This window comes from Chelon labrosus, assembly GCF_963514085.1.
Source record: "Chelon labrosus genome assembly, chromosome: 17".
Taxonomy (NCBI): Eukaryota; Metazoa; Chordata; class Actinopteri; order Mugiliformes; family Mugilidae; genus Chelon; species Chelon labrosus.
In genome coordinates, this window is record NC_140350.1 from 1,057,569 (window position 1) to 1,079,886 (window position 22,318).

General features: G+C 40.8%; 2 protein-coding genes across 2 annotated transcripts; one reads left to right on the forward strand and one right to left on the reverse strand.

The window, feature by feature from the left end:
• The first annotated feature begins 270 nt into the window (after nucleotides 1-270).
• On the forward strand, nucleotides 271-8,563 carry layna (layilin a). Its single transcript, XM_084564939.1, is given in 8 exon segments — nucleotides 271-707; nucleotides 709-739; nucleotides 902-1,199; nucleotides 5,149-5,306; nucleotides 5,377-5,421; nucleotides 5,506-5,568; nucleotides 5,688-5,784; nucleotides 6,466-8,563. Coding segments are annotated over 8 exon segments (1,584 nt in total). The 5' UTR covers nucleotides 271-524; the 3' UTR covers nucleotides 7,175-8,563.
• Nucleotides 8,564-8,716: 153 nt separating this feature from the next.
• On the reverse strand, nucleotides 8,717-22,222 carry alg9 (ALG9 alpha-1,2-mannosyltransferase). The gene is made up of 15 exons (XM_084564938.1): nucleotides 21,955-22,222; nucleotides 17,443-17,578; nucleotides 15,994-16,128; nucleotides 15,563-15,633; nucleotides 15,359-15,447; nucleotides 14,941-15,076; nucleotides 14,750-14,837; nucleotides 14,444-14,549; nucleotides 11,371-11,493; nucleotides 10,927-11,081; nucleotides 10,686-10,815; nucleotides 10,457-10,604; nucleotides 10,218-10,347; nucleotides 9,713-9,843; nucleotides 8,717-9,404 (listed from the first exon to the last, which is right to left on the reverse strand). Exons 1-15 carry the CDS (start codon nucleotides 22,092-22,094, stop codon nucleotides 9,281-9,283), a joined length of 1,842 nt encoding a protein of 613 aa, XP_084421064.1. The 5' UTR covers nucleotides 22,095-22,222; the 3' UTR covers nucleotides 8,717-9,280.
• Between the last annotated feature and the right edge of the window lie 96 nt (nucleotides 22,223-22,318).

The window sequence follows — 22,318 nt, forward strand, 5'->3', positions numbered from 1 at the left end:
AACCTCCAAGGGGATGAGAACATACAGGCACTGTAAGTAAATATGTTGCAGAGCTAAGATAAATATTTTAAAATATCCCTGATTGAGTTAGAGGAGATCATTTTCATATAACACTTTTGTAATGATAATACCTGCATCTTAAGTAATAAAGAGGGGGGTGAAATCTGCCTCTTGTCAGCGTTTACGATGAGAAGCACTTGCATGATTAGATGTCTTGCGATCGATGCATCCTCTTCTCCCAATCATTAATACGGCTCTTAACAGATTACAGCCCCCTCCCAAACACGCATAGCCTTTTCTCCTCCTCTCCCTGCTTCTTCTGTCTCACATACTCCCTCTTTTAGCAGATGGAGACTTGCTTCTCCAGTACTTCTTTAGCTTTCTCTTGGAATTTCCAGCTCACCTCTTTGGCTTCACCTGTACTCCTTCGGTGACCTGAGTGATGATTGGAACGGCAAAATGAGAAAGATTAAGCTAAGATACAAGATTTTGTGTTAGAAAAAAAAAGAGTACAGCTGACAAAGATGGACCTGCTGATAATCTTTTGTCACCTTCTGCTTTTATGTTTTGATCCATCTGCAGCCACAAGCCTCATTACAGGTAAGCTGCACACACAAGAAAAACACAAAGATTTGCCTCTTGATTCAATTGTGGATCTATCTTTGCTTTCTTCATTGTCTGAAAATCTGACTCTACGCTGGACTTTTGGCTCTTGAAGCAGATATATTTGAAGCCAGAGGTAAGCCACACACTTCTATTAAAATACAGTTTTAATAACAACTCTTATCCATTGCTATAGCATAGATTATATAGCCATTACTTTTGATATTCAAGGAAATATGAGGAAAACGGCAGACACATCAAGGATAGCAATGATGAGGTGATGCGTGTCTGTTTGCAGGTCAACGTGTGTGTAAGGCAGGGAATGGGAGGCCATGTTACAAACTGGCCTATTTCTCTGAGCTTCGCCGGAGACTCAACTTCATGGAGGCAGAGCTGGCCTGCAGACGAGATGGAGGGCAGCTGTTGAGCGTAGAGTCTGCATCTGAGCAGAAGATCATAGAGCAGCTCATCACGGAGCTTCGCCCGACTGATGGAGACTTCTGGATAGGTCTCCGCCGTAACCATGGAGGCGAGGAAAGCAGCTCCAACTGCTCATCACAGTACTACTGGCTGGACGGCAGCAAGTCCACGTTCAGGTAGGTGCAGGGGTTTGCTGGATGAAGTGAAATACTGCACGAGGTCATTTTCACTAAATGATCAGGGTGATTTCAGGTTTACTTGGACAGCATAGGAAAACTCTTAAGCCTTCAAAAGTTTAAGTCAAAGCAATTGGTGCTGAGACCTCACTGTGGAAATACATAAATCAGATGACAAAATTGCTGTGACATCACATGGGGATTGTGTTCAGCATCAAACATGAAAAAGAAAAAAGAGAGATGACATACACTACCGGTCAAAAGTTTTAGAACACCACACTTTTTCCAGTTTTTTACTGAAAATTGTTTAGTTTAGTGTCTCATTGCACTCTGAAATGAAAGCACAGAACAAATAAGCAATTTGAGTTGAAAAAGAAATCATGCAAACAATTTATAGACCAAAATGTATTCTAAAGTTTTGACTCATCAAAGTAGCCACCTTTGGCAGATATAACAGCTGAACACACTCGTGGCATTCTTTCTACAATAGAAATCAAATATTCTTCAGAAAGTTCTTCCCAAGTCTGTTGCAGAAGTTCCCATAAATGTGTGACACTTGTAGGTTGCTTGGCTTTCACTCTTCTGTCCAGTTCATCCCAAACCAGCTCGATGGGGTTTAAGTCTGGAGACTGTGCTGGCCACTCCATGTTTTCAAGCTTACCATCTTGTTCTTTTTTCCTGAGGTAGTTCTGGCATAGCTTGGACTTGTGTTTTGGGTCATTATCTTGCTGTAGGATGAACCTCTGACCAACTAGGCGCATACCAGATGGTATTGCATGGTGCTGCAGAATGCTGTGGTAGCCGCATTTGGTTCAGGATGCCTCTCACTTTGTACAAGTCACCGACCCTGGATCCAGCAAAACAGCCCCAGACCATCACACTTCCTCCTCCATGTTTGACAGTTGATGGCACACACTGTGGAACCATCCTCTCGCCTACTCGACGGCGTACAAAGATCCTGCGTGATGAACTGAAGATTTGAAATTTTGATTCATCAGTCCATAATACCTTCTTCCAGTCTTCAGTAGTCCAATGGCAGTGTTTCATGGCCCAGGCGAGCCTCTTTGTCTTATTCTGACATCTTAACAATGGCTTTCTTGCTGCAACTCGTCAAACCTGCAGCTCGAAGTCTTCTCTTCACAGTTGAAACTGAGACTTGCTTACTACGACCACTATTAAGCTGTGCTTGAAGCTGTTGTCCTGTGAGCCGCCTATCACGCAAGCTGTTAACTCTAAGAAACTTGTCCTCTGATTCAGTTGTGGCTTTGGGTCTGCCAGACCTCTTCCTGTCAGAGTTTCCCCCAGTTTCTGAGTGCCTTTTGATGGTGAAGAAAACTGTACTCACTGACACCTTGTCTGTCTCTCTTCCAGGGCTGGAGTGGGACTCATTTTCAGCCCACTTTAGATCACGACCTATTATATTAAAATAATGTAATTATAACTTTACATGTTAAGCCTACAATAGCGCACTGTTCTCTAAAGCCTTGTAATTCCGTGTATGTTTTCTAAAATAATTCCAATTCAGTGGAAGTAATGGTTGCTTCACAATGTGGATTTATTTCAACATGAGTGCACATCTCTACCGTTATTCTTTGCAACACAACATCCTTTTCAACAAATTAAAAAAAAAGAATAAATAAAATATTACATATTAAATTTGAAAAAATAAAAAAAGGGTTGCACTCTGTAACATTATAATCAGAACTTATAAATACAACATCAGCATGTCCTTTTCTGCAAAATAAAATAACAAACAAATTAGTGTTCACAGATATCTTATCCTTAAACATGAACAAAGAATAAAATAAGTATTGTACTGTTGTCTGCAAGTTTGTTATTCACAGTATAACTTAACTTTCTAATGATGCCATTTTCTTTTTTTCCTCTGCACAAGAATAGTTTCAAAGAAACATGGCCAACCAAGACAAAGTTTGTGGCCAGTTATGTGGCATCGCATCATACTATTATTTAAATGATCTAACTTTAGGTTAGACTGGCTATATGTTACAACGCCATGCAATTCATTGACTTGATAGACTAATTAATTAACTTGATAGGCTAATTAATTAACTTGATAGGCTAATTAATTAACTTGATCGGTGCAGGTAAAGTTGCATTTTGTTCAACATCTTGTCTTACCCGTTTCATCATCTTCATTGGTCGTTTCAGACCGCGAGCACGTTTTATTGAAAAAGCTGCAGATTTTTGCACATTTGGCTGCATCTGTCTCCAGTGCTTTTCTCTTTTTAATTCTCGTTTCTTCTGCGCCACCCTTGCTCTTTTTATTTTCCATTTTGCAAACACCCTTGCATGTCTGGGGCTGGAGCCAGGCTCCAAACACCACTGACAGTGTGCGGCGTGCACGGACGTGTTACATCAGGCTGCGTCTGCAAAAAAAGAAAAAGAAAAGAGCTGCAAGTGGAGACGGCCCAGCGACAGCGGTAACAGCATAGACGTGATAGCCACTCAGTGCCATGACTGAACACCGGCCCAAAATAAATAAACAAATAAAAATAATAATTGAACACCGGCCCTCGCGGCCCGAAAGTCAGACAGGCCCACCGGGAATTGTTGTAGCAACACACTACTTTCTGCAGTACAATACTGTTCACCTGATGCTCATGAGGGTCTGGTACCACAGTGTGTTCCCACACTGCTTTTATGCAGACAGAGGGGGTTGTAAGTAACCAAGAAAAGTTGGAACACCTTTAGGAATTAGTAGCATCAGCTTTCAAGGCTGATTCAACCTTCATTGTTGCAGAACAGCTTTAAATTGTTAACCCACTTCGTGTTCCCTGAAAGAGGCCTTTTTGAGTAATTCTGAAATGTACATTATTTTTCAGTTTTGGGTAACCAAACCTTTTTTTTTAAACCTCTGGCTGTTCAGTACTTACCTTTGTACCATTTCAAGCTATTCATTGGACTTGCACGACTTGAATTGTAATAAATAACTGGAAAAATTAGGGTGTTCTAAAACTTTTGACCGGTAGTGTATGCTCCAGCTTGATTTGATGATAAGGGTATACATTTTTAATGAATAATATAAATATTATAAATATAAATGTTATAAAACATGTCTGAGTTAAAACATGTTTTAAAACTATAATTATATGTCTTTTTCAAGGGCGGCACAGTGATGTGGTGGTTAGCACTGATGCCTCACAGCAAGAAGGTTCTGGGTTTGATTCCATCTGGGGCCTTTCTGTGTGGAGTTTGCATGTTCTCCCTGTGTCTGCGTGGGTTCTCTGCGGGTACTCCGGGATCCTCCCACTGTCCAAAGACATGCTGGTTAGGTTAATTGGTGATTCTAAATTGGCCGTAGGTGTGCATGTGAGTGTGAATGGTTGTCTGTCTCTCAGCGTTAGCCCTGTGATAGACTATTGATACAACCTGATGATAGAGTCCTCGCAACTATGTCAATGCAGAGAGATATATCCTACACGCCAACCTTTGTGTAGACAGATTTACACATTTGAATGATGTTTGAGTAGATTTTAAGCCTATCTCAACCATTTTGTTTCACCAATGGAACAAGGAATTTAGTGTCATCAGTTATCAATGAAGTTTTTTTCAATTGTCCCAATATAGCGGAATTCACTCGGAGGTGTTTATAGTGCCAACATCATACCTAAGGCTCAAGGAAGATTTTGAAAAACAGGCTCTAACATGTTTTTTTTTTTTTTTCTATTAATTAATTAATCATTTTTAATTAATCAAGTTGTAAGTGTTGTCTTTCTGTAGCACAGAATTGTTTAGGCCCACATCGACACTGGCAAGCGGTACCAAATACACTCTTGAGTTGCTTACATAAATAAATAAAAACTAAATGGTTGCATTTATTAGCCTATAGCTTTCTTACCTTTTTATATGGTGATATAAAGATTTCTGTAAAGATTTCCATAAGACAAAAATAAAAAGTGTTGATGTGCTTTGTGTGTCTTTTTTGCAGGAACTGGCACTGGGATGAGCCATCATGCGGCTACGAGGTGTGCGTGGTAATGTATCACCAGCCGTCCGCTCCCCCCAGTTCGGGAGAACTCTACATGTTCCAGTGGAATGATGACAATTGCGAAACCAAGAACAACTTCATCTGCAAATACACTGCAGGTACTGTGGCACAAGAATTCATGCTTTGTGCTTTGAGAATATCTGCTGATGTGATTCATCTTTTCCTCAGAGAAACCACTGGAATCTTCTCCCTCTCCCAACTCCACTCAAACAGGTAAAATAACACACAATTTATAAGAGTGTATGAGCTCAACATAGAGTGAGACCATTTGAACATCTTGGATGCTTTTCATTACAGATATACTCCCTTCACCAGTGATGCCCTGGAATCCAAGAGACCACAATCAGGAAAGAAGAACAGGTGATGCAAAAACAAAACAAAAAAAAAACATCCCAGAATTTTCTGCAAAGAGTGAAGAGTAAATTTATTGCATCCACATGGCAGACACTTAATCTGCATCTCTGTTGTCTTTCTTTTAGCCATGAACTTGATTTACATTATCATTCCCACCATTCCCCTCATACTGCTGTTGGTAACAGTAACAGGAGTCTGCTGCTTCAAACTTCTTGTCAGACGGTGAGGATCCATAATGAAGGCAAATAATTAATACTACTACTAAGACAGAGAAAACTGTTTATTAGTCATGTTTACTATCCCTATTTGTAAGATTGTTATTAAGAGTTTACCTGCTTGAGGCACTGTTTAAAAGCTACATCCGTTAAGTGGCTTTGTCTAACATTAAAATACAGTTGTATTTTAGTCTGTCTCTAAATACTCCAGACTTCTCTTTTCGATCTGTGGCACACTGCCCATTTTTCTGCTGAACTCAAAACCTTTAGAATTGGCTTACAAATGTGTAGTTTCATTATTTTAAAAGCCTAAGAAAGAGAGCTGGCCACTGCAGTTTTTCCATAAGTGTCGCTCAAACAGGACCAACCTGCCTGTTTGCTATGGACTTTTTTTTGAGTGGCAGATTATTATACACAAGAATGGTAGCAAGATGATATTTGTGGGATTTAGCCATGTTTGTTATTGTGCTTTTCTTACCAAGAAATAAAACTTATCTGGATCTCGATAATTCTGCAATATTTGTTGGCAGAAGCAGTTCTGTAAGACAGTAACATTTGTTTGACTCAAAAACAATTTAAAACAATACCTCAGCTTGTACAATTTCACGAAGAGAAAACATGTATCTTGTCAGTAGTAAAGTCTGATTGAGCGTTCACAGCACTTTATGATTCTCTGTGTGTAAAACAGGAGGAAACCGCAGAAATCAGAAGTATGCCAGACAGACCCAGGACTCTGTCCTAGCCCAACTCCAACTGACGTTTACAACGTCATTCGCTCCCAGAAGGATGATGACCTGGTTTCAGCTCGCCCACACACCAAAAACACCTCATTTTTATGCTCCTCCCCTGACACACCGACAGGAGACTACGACAACCTTGGGGGTCGGGACACCGAGAGTGGCTTTGTGACTCTTGCAAGCACAGAGAGTTGCTTCCTCAACTTTGACCTCAACGACCTCAGCCTTGGCCGCCGTGGCACCCATGACTTCTACAACACCAGCTTGGGCCGCTCAGGAAAGAGGGAGTTGAACGACAGCAGCCTCGGTCGCGCGGGCCACAGAGAGTTTTATGACAGGAGTCTAGGTCGACGTACAACTAAGAGTGAGCATTATGGCAGCAGTGTGTATGGCGACCATGGGCTGTATGACGCCAGTATCAGAGCAGGGAGTGACCTCTATGACCCCAAACTGAGGCCTGGAGGTCTCACAGGAAAGGCTGACCTGTATCAGACATACATCACCAATGGCAAAGAAGAGACTTTTCAAACCAGTCTTGGGACCTATGGAAACCAAAAATTATACCAGGCAAATATGAACTGCTACAGAAATGGCCTGAATCTTGACAGTGAAAGGAGATATTTCAATGAGCAAGAATGGGTGAACAGAGAAAACTACTGATCCTCTAAACAGCTCCTTTATTGTGCGTACTGCAGGGTATGTGTGACTTTGAATGGGAATGAGAGAATGACTTAAAACGGTGCATGTTGTATTTATTTATTCAGACAAATAAGAAATCCGGCTCTAAAACATTTTTGTCCTATTTTTGCTTCTCAACTCAACTGGTGGCCTTTTGGTGGACCTCTGTGGGGCTATTAGTTTGCGGTGTAGAAAAAAAATCTTTGCGTGGATATTGTTAGGGTTACTTAGATTTGGGTTTGATTTGCTCAAGTTTTGTGCTGTCGGTCTCCATTTTTGGACACTATACTTTATGAATGGAGGTATAATTACCTCAAAGGTTGGACAAATGAAATTAAAATACTGCTCCCCATACATTTTTATTTCTTAAAAAGGCAGTCACCTGTGTGACTGCCTTTGTGACTCTTAATGTCTTAAATTCTACACACCAGAAATGTTTACAGTTCTACAAATATTTTTTCACTCCAGAGGAGCTGTGTGAAAACAGATGAAATGGCTCTAAATGACTGCAGGACTGAATAAAGAAAAACATAGCTGGAAAGGTGGTAAGTTTAGAGGTAACATCTGTAGCCTGCACCTCATCTCTGTTTGAGATTTGTGAATCAGAGTTACATTACCCGCTATTAGAACTGCACACAAAAATATACTGCTGTCAAGTTGCATTATGGGTTATGTTGGCAACAAGATTTGCCAAGAAGAACACATTACAAAAGGATGATGTCTATAGTTCAGCTCCAACGACTTAATACAGAGGCTTACTGCTAAATGTGTTGCCCCTTCAAGAATAATCAATCTCACTGTATGCTACAATCAGTTATCCATAGCTTTAACATTTTAGATAAATTACCACAAACAAATTAATACTTTGTCTAAACGTGACCCTGTAATGTTGAGTCAATGCGCATATTAAATACAGCATGGAGCAACTGTCATTTTACTTCACCTTTTCCTGTACACATTAAAACATTACCATCATTTAGATCCAACTAAGTGTTTGGGAGTGATTTTGTCAATAACGGTGTTGCAGCCTATTTGCATGGCTTTGTCATGCTGCCCTTGCTTGGTTGAGTAACCATGGATGTTATGGACATGTTTGCTGTGCATGAAGATGCCAAGTCCATGTTTATACAGTAGACAGGCTACCACCTACAGACAAAAACACAATAGACCAATTCTGTTTGAGGGAGCAAAGGCTGGATATTTTGTATGTACATGTAAGTGTGTTTTGACATTGCCTTAAATTGTGAGATGTCTAGAACAGTGCTCTGTCTTATACTGAGGAAATCAAAGACGAGAAAAAACTATTTAGTTGAGTAGTAAAGCGAATTCAGCTTCAGTGCCTGCAGCCTGACAAACATGGCATGATAATGAAGAGACTGATAAAATATATCATTACTACGAATGTATAATCCTTTGACATCTCTCCTGTAAGTGAGAGTAATTTGTATGTTTGTTACTTAAGGAAATAAAATAAGATAGGAATTGAACCTGTCGGCATGTGTTGGGAGTGATTTTACTGTCTCAATAAAAAAAAAAAGAAAGGTGGTATCACAGTCGATCATTTTTTTATTAACATTCCAAGTTAAATTAATAAAGTATCCTCGCTGTCACTCATGTGCACCATTCACACAAAACAGAGCACACAATTAAGATACTGTTTTTGCCGACACAAGATTTCCTAGATTCATTCTTTTGCAAAATACTTCCATTCAGGCCACACTTTCAAGTGTAATATGGAAAGAAAACAATATATCTGTGTGTGATGGCCTGTCCTGTGCTAATGTAAAGAAAAATCTTGTACTGTGTGGCCCTCTAAGACCATAATTTTCCTACAAATGCACAAAACCAGATAAAATCTAGCTGCTACACATCATTTTCTTTCCTCTCTCACTTACATTCACCCTCTCACTCATACACAGACAAGGCCAATAGCAGACTTAATGTCTTTAAAGGGTCCAATATCTTCAAATGTTTCATGAGACAAACACTTCAAATCACATGCACACTGACACACAAACACCGGCGGTTTTAGGGGAAGTGGTTGATTTCTCTTGGTAGGATTTTGAACTCTGGGCCCGTGTTCGAAGGTCAGCCGTGGCTCCGCTTACGAGGCTGCTTTTGCCGCCGTGGTTTCAAGATGACATAGCGCCTGTAGGTAGTGTGATGGTCTGATATAAAGGGGACGTAGAATGCTCTGAAAAGAGGAGACGACCTAAGAGGACAAATGCTTTGTTAAAAAAAAAAAATAAATAAATCTCTTTTCAGTTTTTGTTTGCAGGAAAAAAAGACGAGCTTAATTTTATATTCAGTTTTGTTAAGTATAATTTGCTTCACAAATGGAAGTTCTACTGGACATTTGCTTTTGACTATTTTTTCCTTTGATTTAATAATAATAATAATAATACATTTTATTTATAAGTGCCTTTCAGCACACACAAGGACACTGTACAAAGATAAAACAAAACAATAAGAAAGAGAGTTTAACATATTTCTGTGTAAAATGTGTAGTTGTATAAATACCTTGATGCTTGAAGGAAAGGTTTATAAGCGATGACGCTCCACTCCTCTTTGTTGGCTGAATAACGTGGCTCAAGCTTTGTCTCTTCATCCGTGTCTAGGTCCACCAGGTAGTGGCACTGTCTTAAATCCACCTGGAGTGTACATTTCACAATTTAATACGAAGTACTTGACTAACTAGCTTATCTGCAGTAACTGAATGAACAGAGAAAACTACTGATCCTCTAAAAAGCTCTTTTATTGTATGTACGGCAGGATAAGTGTGATTGTAAATGAGAGAATGGCTAAAACTAGTGCATGTTATACAGACGAAGAAGGAAATCCGGTGAAGACAGGCTCTTAATATTTTTTTGTCTCTTTTTGCCTCACAATTCAGCCGGCGGCCTTTATGAGGGGAAGTTTGTGGTGTAGAAAAAAAACCTTTTGTGTAGACAGAGTTAGGCTTAAGATTTAGGTTTGATTTGCTCAAATTTTGTACTGTCTGTCGACAACTCACTGAGTGACTTACATATCTGGATGGCTCCTCCAAGTTCTGGTCATTCATATTAGCTGGGATGATTTGTGTGGCCAGAGGACCAGAGGCGTATTGCTGAGGCAGCTGTCCCTTAAAGTCAGACTGAATGAAGTGCAGTTGCCAGCTGGAGATTAGAAAGAGATACAGTCGCAGTCAGACCTGAAAATGGTACAACACACTTTTTATATTTTGTTTGGACAGTAAAAACCTGTGTAGTGATCCTGGATACTGACTTGTGTGGTAGAAGGAAGCTGCTTGGGAAGCGATACCACTCTTTGCCAACACACACACTGACAGGTCTGATTTCAGGGACTGAGTGTAGAGTTTGATCCTTGGTGATGCGATGAAACTCTGGGTACAGGTCCAAAGGAGCATGGTAGCCTGTAGACAGAGAATACAATTTTATCCTTAATTGTCAATTATGTTATCTGATATTGCTACTTAGGGAGAATTAGGTCACACCTCTGAAGAGAGCAACAGAACGAGACAGTGACAACACTGTGAAGACCACAACTGCGCTAAGAGCCAACCAGTTGGAGGACACAGTGTAGTGTTCCAGTCGGTATCGCTGGAACAGGAAGTGGTAGCATTTCTGTGGGATATCAAATTAATTTCATTTTACATGACTAAAGGGAGTTCAAACAAATTAAACCAACTCACACAAACTAATGTTTTTCTTATTCAAAATTGGAAAATGGCAAACCTGTAGAGAGGAGAGGGCTACTGCACCGCTGAGGCAGATTAGAGGGTAGATGGGAAACAGAAAACGTTCCTCTTTATGAGGTCTAGTGAAGAAAACCAACATCCACAGATACATGGGAGACAGAGTCAGCCAGTATGGACGACCCAGGTTCTGCACTGCAGAAAACATAAGTGTGCACAAGCATACATGCACATGAAATCACAAGACAAGTTCCAGCAAAAATAAACAATTTAAACATGAGCTATGTTAGCATAGTATTTATGGCTGGATCCATTTCAGATATTTTGTAACATGATGTTAAAGTTGATGCGAAATGGTCACTGATTAAATATAAGCAGTCAGTCTGCAAATCAGACTACTTTGTTACTTTTGTACAGCATTAGCATTGCATGCAAAGACAAAGTTTTAGTGCTGGTGCAGCAAACACATACACACACTCCTCACCATTGAACCTGTGTAACAGTGTCTCCATGAGAGTAGTGAGTGGCAGGGAAAACAGTGCCAGAGCAAACACCAGGTTGAAATTCAGGATCCCATTTACAAAGTAGAAATGCCACGGCTCTGTGCCTGAAAAATAAATAACACAAACAAAATGTTACAGCTCATGTGTAAATTATTATAACAGGACCAGCAGCATTATGACTACAGTTGAAACCAGATGTTTACATACACTGTGCTAAAAGACACAAACATTTTTTCCTCACTGTCTGAAGTTAAATCAGACTAAACCTCTCCTGTTTTAGGTCAGTTAAGATTACTAAAATGATTTCTATTTGCTAAATGCCACAATGACAGAGAGAATTTATTACTTTCTTCAAAGTCAGAAGTTTACATACACAAAGATTACTATGGCTTTAAACAATGAAGGAAAGCGCTGATGATGATGTCAGAACTTTAGAAGCTTCTGATAGGTTAACAGACAACATCTGAGTTAATTGGAGGCACATTTGTGGATGTATTTTAAGGCTACACCTCAAACACACTGCTTCCTTGTTTGACATCATGGGAAAATCAAAAGAAATCTGCCAAGCTATCAGGAAGAGAATTGTGGAGCTCCACAAGTCTGGTTCATCATTGGGTACAATTTCCAGATGCTTGAAGGTGCCACGTTCATCTGTTAAAACAATTATATGCAAGTATAAACACCATGGGAATGTCCAGCCATCATACCGCTCAGGAAGGAGACGGGTTCTATGTCCCAGAGACGAACATGTTTTGGTCCAAAATGTGCGAATCAACCCCAGAACAAAAGCTAAAGATCTTGTCAAGATCATGGCTGAAGCTGGTAAGAGAGTGTCATTCTCCACAGTGAAACGAGTCTTGTACCGACATGGACTGAAAGGCCATAAAAAAGCCAGATTACAGTTTGCAAATACACACAGGGACAAAGATCTTAATTTTTGGAGACATGTCCTGTGATCTGATGAAACTGAAAGTGGAACTGTTTGGCCATAATGACCATCGTTACATTTGGAGGAAAAAGGGGGAAGCTTGTAAGCCTGAGAACACCATCCCAACTTCCCAGCTATGAAGTATGGGGGTGGTAGCATCATGTTGTGAGGCTGTTTTGCCGCAGGAGGAACTTGTGCACTTCATAAAATAGACGGCATCATGAGGAAAGAACATTATGTGGAAATATTGAAGCAACATCTCAAGACATCAACCTTCACACTCGGCTGCGAACCGCCCCAGCAAGAGCTGGAGGTCGTTGTTCGACGAAGCTCAGAGGACCACGTCATCCACAAAAAGCAGGGACGAGATCCTCCGATCACCGAACCCGACACCCTCCCCCACCCGGCTGCACCTAGAAATTCTGTCCATAAAAATTATGAACAGAAACGGAAGACCCTTTATGAAGAAACACACCAAGAGACCGTGTACCCGGCCCGGAGAGTTACCGGGGCCCCACCCTGGAGCCAGGCCTGGGGCTGGGGCTCATGGGCGAGCGCCTGGTGGCCGGGCCTTCACCCATGGGGTCCGGCCGGGCCCAGCCCGAACGGGAGACATGGGCTGTGGGCCCACCACCCGCAGGAGGAGCATGAAGGGTCCGGTGCGTTGTGGATTGGGCAGCAGAGGCGGGGGCCTTGGCGGTCTGATCCTCGGTTATGAAAGCATGTTTCGGGGGGGGGGGGGGGGGTAGGCGGCAACACGCTCACACTGTTCTCAGTGGGGGTGGTGAGCTGCTGACGTCAACTGGGGATATCGTCGGGTGGTGGAAGGAGCTCCTCAATCCCACCAACACGTATTCCATAGAGGTAACAGAGCCAGAGGGCCTGGGGTTGGATTGTCCAATCTCTGGGGCAGAAGTCGCAGAGGTAGTGAAACAACCCGGTGGCGGAGCTCCGGGAGCAGATAAGATCCGCCCTGGGTATCTCAAGGCTCTGGATGTTGTAGGGCTGTCCTGGCTGACACGCCTCTGCAACATTGCGTGGACATCGGGGGCAGTACTTCTGGAGTGGCAGACCGGGGTGGTGGTCCCCATCTTTAAGAAAGGGGACCAGAGGGTGTGTTCCAACTATAGGGGGATCACACTCCTCAGCCTCCCCGGCAACGTCTATGCCAGGGTGCTGGAAAAGAGGGTCCGGTTGACTGTTGAACCTCAGATTGAGGAGGAACAATGCAGTTTTCTTCCCGGATGTGGAACCATGGACCAGCTCTTTACCCTCACTAGGGTGCTGGAGGGGAAATGGGAATTTGCCCAACCAGTCCACATGTGTTTTGTGGATCTGGAGAAGGCTTATGACCGTGTCCCCAGAAGCATCCTCTGGGGGGTGCTCCGGGAGTATGGGGTGGATAGGCCCTTATTGAGGGCCATTCAGTCCCTGTAGCAAAGGAGTGCGAGTTTGGTTCGTGTAGCTGGTAGCAAGTCGGACCTGTTCCCAGTGAGGGTTGGACCTTTGTCAATAAAAACTGTGGCATTAAATTGTTCAGGTTTTCAGGCCCCTGCAGTTTTTAACTGTCTTTTTAAACAGAGTTAAAATGTCAATGTTGTATGTAAATATCGGGTGCAGTATGTCAAAACTACAGATGGAAACGTCACTGACATTTGCATATAACCTGGTACTACAAAATCGTCACCCTGTTAAAATGATCGCCTAACTCATTTTTTCAAGTTTTTCAGGAAACACAAAAAACTTCACCAAAAGTGTCACACACTTGACATAGGCCATTATCTTAAAGGGGTAAAATCACATGATCTGATCAACTGAGGATGTAGGCGATTTTACCATAGGTGGCCGGCGTCATGAGGAGATGATTTAGGCAAAAAAAAAACTATTTTGACAAAAAATGACATAGGCGATTATTTTAACAGTGTGACGAAATGCAGTTTTACTTCATGCAGCTGTTTATTCATTCTACACTTGCTATAATGAAGAAAGTAGCCTACACAAGAGAGGCAAGAGGAATTATATGACAAACACTATTTGGAGAATAGGTGCCTCCAAGTTAATCGCTGGAAATTTAGGAATTAAAAAAATAATGACAAACTAAATGTGTATGTGCTTTTGGAATTTACCATATAGGTCTGGTCCATGGGGTGTAAAGACATTGTAGAGTAGAATATTGAGTGGAGCTACAACCAGTTTGCCATAAAAGAAAGAATCCACTGCCACCAAGGGTACCTCGAAAATACAAACAAGGTAAACACAGGTGAAAGTGAACACTCAGTTCTTGGAAGCATTTAGCTCTAGTTACACATTCATTAAAAACTCCTGATACATCTAAATCTTTACACTAAATAATTTCTGTGTTTTTGTAATATTCTATAGGACTCATGAAAAAAAAACTGAGGAGAAAATGTAACATCCTATTATATTCTTACCAGAAACAGAAGCAGAGCGATGGCTGACCAGATGATAAAACTTTTCCACTGTCTCTTTAACACTAGCAGGTCGAAGGCAATCGGTACCCTGTAGAGAAAAATACACCAAAAAAGAATTATAAGTAATACTTTTTGACAAGACTGTGAAAATAGAAATTTGAGGACTGCCGTTAACAAGCATTTGGTTATACCCGATCAATGCAGAGAACGGCCATCCAACAATGGCACCAGCAGCCACGCCCAAAATGGCTAATGCTGTTGAGTCCTGAAACCAACCAGTCATAGCAACCAGAGTTGTATACATACAGAAAGAGGAAGGTAGGAATGCTGAGGAGAAAGAACAAAGAAAAGGAAACATGTCACATCAGCAAAGACATATAATTTTCATAGGAACGGAGGCATAAAGTGAACACACCGAAAATAAATGTATCACATGTTTGAAATGCTGCTTAGTGTACGTATGCAACACTGAATCTCCATGGCACGACTGCTCTTATTTTGGTCAGTGTAACTAGACAATAAATATAAAAAAACAAACAAAAAAAAAAAAAAAAAACCTGTATGTAACCACAAAAGAACAGATCACCTTAGTGAATGAATCTGACCGACCTGCAGACGAGCAGAACATTCCCGTGCTCAGGACAAGGAATGCCAACATCAGACGACCGACGTGTAAACCAAACTTCTTACAAACTGCCCTGTGTCACAAAAAAGCCAAATGGCTGACTTTAATATCACATATCTACATAATAAGCCCAAAAAGTTGAAGCAAAAGCACTAGATGGTCCACTTATATTTAAGAGGGGAACTCACTTGTAGAAATAGAGCTCACAGACACAGCAGGAAAATGCTAAGACACATCGTACAAAGTAGAACACCAACACCTGCAACACAGTCATAACACAAACCTGTAACTACATCAGAATTATAATATTACAGACACCTCTGTGTGTTTGTGCAATACGAATTAAATGAATCTGGGTGAGTGAAAATGAAATTAATCAATTAACAAGATTCCTCCTGAAAAACACATATACTTTCATAAAAAGTAGACCTTTATTAATTTAATTTGAAAAGATTTTATGTTCCTAAAAATGTTTTCATGACAGAACAACATTGTTCTCTACTAAAAGAGAAGAAAAACACAAACACGCAAAAGAGGTGCTGATTATACTGTTGACCAGCAGAAGACAATTAAAATATATATAAAAAAACATGTTACAATGAGACTATGGCGTGTTTACCTTGTTTGTCTGTAGAACATGGGCATGCAAACAAGCAGGGAGAGCATGTAACCATAAGTAAGCATATGATCTGATGGCGTACAGTGGAGAATATTCCCATGTTTGCATTCCTGTGCCATACAGCAGGTAGTGCATCTGTTAAAACAATTAAAGACAACTTAAAGAGAGACAAACGGAAACTTGATGGAACATTAATGCAAAATTATCGTTCTAGAAATATTGTTATATACACTGCCTGGCCAAAAAAAAGTTGCCACCTGGATTTAACTAAGCAAGTAGGTACGAGCTTCCTATTGGGAAATTACTGTATGGTAGATTATCTTTCAGCTGGTAACTGATGCAATGAGTAGCTTCTCATTTCTTAAACAAGCATGTTGAAAGACACATCCCATGGTCGTGGAAAAGATGTTGTGTCTGTTTGAGAAGGGTCAAATCAAGGCATGCATCAAGCAGAGAAAACATCAAAGGAGATTACAGAAACTACTAAAATTGGGTTATGAACTGTCCAACGCATCATTAAAAACTGGAAGGATAGTGGGGAACCATTGTCTTCAAGGAAGAAATGTTGTTGAAAAATAATCCTGATTGATCGTGATCAGTAATCACTTAAACGTTTGGTGAAATCAAATCGAAGAAAAACAACAGCAGAACTCAGGGCTATGTTTAATAGTGAAAGTAAGAGCATTTCCACACGTACAATGTGAAGGAAACTCAAGGAACTGGGACTGAACAGCTGTGTAGCCTTAAGAAAATAAAAATAATAATCATTGAGGCTAACCTTGAAAAAGGGCTTCAATTTGCTAGGGAGCGTAAAGGTTGGACTCTGAAGCAATGGAAGAAGGTCATGTGGTCTGATGAGTCCAGAGTTACCCTGTTCCAGAGTGACGGGGGCATCAGGGTGAAGAGATGAAGTGATGCACCCATCATGCCTAGTGCCTACTGTACAAGCCTGTGGGGGCAGTGATATGATCTGGGGTTGCTGCAGTTGCTCAGGTCTAGGTTCAGCAACATTATGTGCCCAAAGAATGAGGTCAGCTGACTACCTGAATATACTGAATGACCAGGTTATTCCATAATTTTTTTCAGCATGAGACATAATTTTCACACATGGATTGGCCACCACAGAGTCCAGACCTTAACCCCACTGAGAATCTTTGGGATGTGCTGGAGAAGGCTTCGTGCAGTGTTTGGACTCTTCATCAGTACAAGATCTTGGTGAAAAATTAATGCAACACTGAATGGAAATAAATCTTGTGACACTGAGCTATTGAGTGACATTGTCAAAACAATGCCACAGCGAATGTGTGCTGTTATCGAAGCTAAAGGCGGTCCAACAAAATATTAGAATGTGTGACCTTTTTTTTGGTGGCGACTTTGTTTTGACCAGGCAGTAGGTTAGAAAAACCCTCAGATAATCTCTTTGTAATTTCTGATCTGAGTATTACTCACAGGCTCCCAGTAGTTGTAGGTCTCATCGCAGTCTGAGATGTTGCTCAGCAAAGCTGCACAGAAACGTGCAGAGAGCAGACACTTGAAAGCAGTCGAGCCTTCTGGAGCCCACACCTGTCCTCCACGACTTATTGATCTTTTTAAAAAAAAAAAAAAAAAAAGCACAATTATTACATGTCAATTGAAAAGGTGAATCATGTCTACTTTAAACAAGTTTAATAGAAACATATTAGCCACCTGTAAAGTAACAGATACCTGTGTGTCTGAGTATTTTACATACACAGGCTCTGAACATTCTAATGCACTTGCTTTAAGTAAAACACCAATTATGACTCAAACTATAGAATTCATTTGAGAGCTGAGTAATTATTATGCAATTACTGAAAAGATTAATTATGTGGTGGAACAGAAAGTAAATACCTGCTCACCGCAGAAAAAAGTCTAGGCCCAATTATTGTAAGGAAAGACTGTCTCTCAGAGAGCATGGTTGAACTATGCCAGAGTACTATCACTTAAGTGTTTCAAACTACTATCAAAACTAATTATACTGCGGCAGAGTGGTCCTCCACTAATACTCCTATTCCTGCTTTCATTATTATTCTGTTTACTGTCTGTTTCCAGCTCACAGCATCTAATCTCATTTCTCAGATTCTCCAACTGTTGTTGGCTGTTTTCCTTTTTTTACCTGTTTATTTTATTTTCCTGCCGCTGGGATACATTATGTGCTTCATGTTTAACCACCTGTTCTTTCAGTATACGAATGCATACAAAAGCAAAAGCATTCTGATGCAACAGTACTGCACAACATCTTAGCTTCTTGACTATTATTCACTTTATGTTGAAACAGATCATTTTTGGGAGATGGAGTTTATGGTGCTGTTAAACTGTACTGAATTTAACCCAAACATATTATTGTTTTTACCCTAGCCCACCGACTAAAATGGTGCTGTCAAAATAATACAATAATTGCAATGACAACAGTCCTCCTCATGTCTAGCGGTGTCTCCTTTGTTCACACCCATCGTCAGATAAATCAGATTAGTAGTGGTGGGCGGATCGACCCAAATATCGACACCAACGTTGGTATCGATATTGATCGATACCTATCTAATGAGATCAATACTCAAGTTCAATGTCTCTCTTGTACAACTGCAGTGGTTTCATTAAAGAGGCGACCTGACTGTGTTTGTCATGGTTTATCTAAATGCTGCTGATGTCACAGAGCAGAGCAAGCTCACTTTGCTCCTCCTCCCCCTCTCTTGTGTTTGTTGTACAGTCACGTGACGCAGGGGTGCCAGGCAACCAAGCACCGCCCACCGCTACCAGCCAGGCCAACAGCAGCACATTACACACAGCACAGAGACGGAGCAGGAGAATGGCAGGGACAAAAAGCAGCGCTGTTTGGTTATATTTTCAGGCCGAAAATGAAACAAAAGCAAGTTGCACTATTTGTAAACTGGCTGTAAGAAACTGTGGTGACACAACAAACTTCTATAAGCAAATAAAAAATCCTGGAAAAGAATATGCAGATCTTCAGAAACGGAGAGACGAGGAGAAAAAAAGGCCTTTCAGTTTGGCAGGGAATATTCAGGTATATAATCATCTTCAGCATTACTTACACTGCCTGGCCAAAAAAAGTTGCCACCTGGATTTACCTGTTTGCTCATACCTGGAACAAACAGGTATGAGTCTCCTATTGGATAATCACTGCATGGGTGATTATCTTTCAGCTGGCAACAAGTTATTTAACCGCGACTGATGTAATGAGTAGCTTCTCATTTCTTAAACAACCATGTCGAAAGACACATCCCGTGGTCGTGGAAAAGATGTTAGTCTGTTTGAGGAGGGTCAAATCACTGGCATGCATCAAGCAGAGAAAACATCTAACGCAATTGCAGAAACTACAAAAATTGAGTTATGAACTGTCCAACGCATAATTAAAAATGGGAAGGATAGTGGGGAACCATTGTCTTCGAGGAAAAAAGGTGGTCAGAAAAAAATCCTGATTGATCGTGATTGGTGATCACTTAAACGTTTGGTGAAATCAAATCGAAGAAATACAACAGTAGAACTCAAGACTTTGTTTAATAGTGAAAGTAAGAGCATTTCCACAAGTACAATGCGAAGGGAATTCAAAGGATTGGGACTAAGCAGCTGTGTAGCCTTAAGAAAACCACTAATTAATAAGACTAACCAGAAAAAAGGCTTCAATTTGCCAGGGAGCATAAAGATTGGACTCTGGAGCAAGAAGGTCATTTGGTCCGATAAGCCTGTTCAGAGTGATGGGTAAGAAGAGAGATGAAGATGAAGTCATGCACCCATCACGCCTAGTGCCTACTGTACAAGCCTGTGGGGGCAGTGCCATGATCTGGGGTTGTTGCAGTTGGTCAGGTCTAGGTTCAGCAACATTATTTGCCCAAAGAATGAGGTCAGCTGACTACCTGAATATACTGAATGACCAGGTTATTCCATCAATGGATTATTTTCTTCCCTGATGACACGGGTATATTCCAAGATGACAATGCCAGGATTCATCAGGCTCAGATTGTGAAGAGTGGTTCGGGAAGCATAAAACATCATTTCCACACATGGATTGGCCACCACAGAGTCCAGACCTTAACCCCATTGATAATCTTTGGGATGTGCTGGAGAAAGAGGCTTTGCACAGTGGTCAGACTCTCCCATCATCAATACAAGATCTTGGTGAAAAATTAATACAATGCTGGATTGAAATAAATCTTGAGACATTGCAGAAGCTTATCAAAACAATGCCACAGTGAGTGAGTGCTGTAATCAAAGCTAAAGGCGGTCCAACAAAATATTAGTGTGTGACCTTTTTTTTGTGACGATGCCTGGACTTTTCTTTTGTCCAGGCATTGTAATTAACAACTGGTCATTTGCTACTTTTGCCAATTTAAAAAGTATAAATTATGCTAAGACATTGGTATAATACATTTATCTCTTTGAAGTGTGTTATTTAAATGAATACATTTACTGGAATTGAAACAAATATACTGAATATAATGTAGGTCAGATTGATATTTGAATATAATTAGCCTTTTGTGTTAGCTGTGAAAGGGATACTGTATAGTTACTATATTTAAACTACAAGTAGATGTGCAAATAATGATGATGACATAAATGACATAAATGATTGTGAAGGACTTGCAACCTCTTTCCATGGTGGAAGATGACAGCTACAGGAATTTTGTGAAGACACTCGACACACGGGACAAAATTCCAATTAGGAAATCTTTAATGGAGGGGAAACTACCAGCTACCAGATTTTTTTTATTGTGATAATGAAGTATTTTCTATTTACTTATAAACTTTGCCCAAATTCTGTACTGGATTTTAACTGATTAATAATCCAAAAGGCAAATCACACTTAAAGCTCATTAAAATTAATTCAGGTTTAGATTGATTCAGATTGATGACGCATCTGTCTTAATTACTTTACTTTACCTTTACCTTCACTAAACAGAGGAGGTGGACTGAGATTTAATCTGCCATCTATTTACAATACAGTTTTAACTTCTGTCCCCAAGAAGTTTCAACCTCATTCACACCTTGACACTGGAGCCTCTGACGGACAAGAGTCGTTAGAGCACCATTCATAGGGAAGAGGACAGGGACAAAAACAGTCCCCCCTCCACAACAGGTAAGTACCCAGTCGTTAATGGAAATTAGCTGCACCAGTTTCTGGTTATTAGCATAACAAGCAAGTTTTTTTCAGGAGGAGTTCCTATTTAAACCTCAGACTTCCCACCAGTCCCCTAGAACTGAAGAAGCTACTCGGATGAGTGGTGAAACGTCTTCTCTAAAAATCTACAAGTCCAGTTGCCTTTTTTTGAACCTTTTTTGGATATACCATGACCTGGATGACTGAGAACCTTCACAGACACCCGTCTTAATTATTAAACAGTATCGATATCTGCATCGGTATCGGTGATACTGGCCCTGTATTTACTCGGTATCGGATCGATACCAAATCTAGCAAACAACTAAATTAGTGGCTCAGCTGCAGTTCAGTATTGATCCTCACGTTTATTATGACACGTCACCTTGCAAGCTGTCAAAATGTCTTTCAAAGGGCTTCCGCAACAACACTGAGACACAATGAGTTAAAATAAACCTTTAGGTCCGTGTCCCACAATGAGTGAACCTACTCCTGGCAGCTGAACTATTTTCATAAATCTGATAGTCAATAGCTGGGGGTGAATGAATGAAACTGACCAGGTAATTGTCGTTGCTCTGCTAAAACGTATACCGTGCAACTAGGGCGGAAGCACAATAAAACAGAACGTGTAGTTCAATCAGAGTAAAGACGCAGTCGTTTTGGTCGTGTTATAGACGTTACCAATTATTGTTAACTTGTCCTTATGGTGAAAACTCGCGTATGAATGTATCTAGCTAGCTAGTTAGCTTCCCTTGCTCCTGCCGTCAGTCTCATCGAGGATGGAGATCAAAGCACCAGCGAGTCTAACGTCACTCTTCCCGGCTCATACTCACTCTTGCCGAGTCTCTATGACTTTACTGTCGTCGCTGGCTTTCTCCTCTTTTGTAGGCCGAGCTTCGCCTGGGACGTTCACGTTGTTTGCATCTTGTCTGCTGCCTCGCCTGGTTCGCTGCCGAAGCGCCTTGGCCGCCATGTTTGCCGATGCTGCTCCCGAGCCCCCCCTCCGGAGTCGCTGTTCATCTTCGGCTCTGTCCGTTAGCGAGATCTGATGGCTACCTCGATATTCATTTTAATAAATCAAAATTGTCTTTACAATCAGTCATATGCTCCTATGATTCATTATTTAGATGGTAGCTATAACTTAAATTTCATGCATTTGCAATGAATCAGTATACGTGAATTTCCAACATAAAGTAA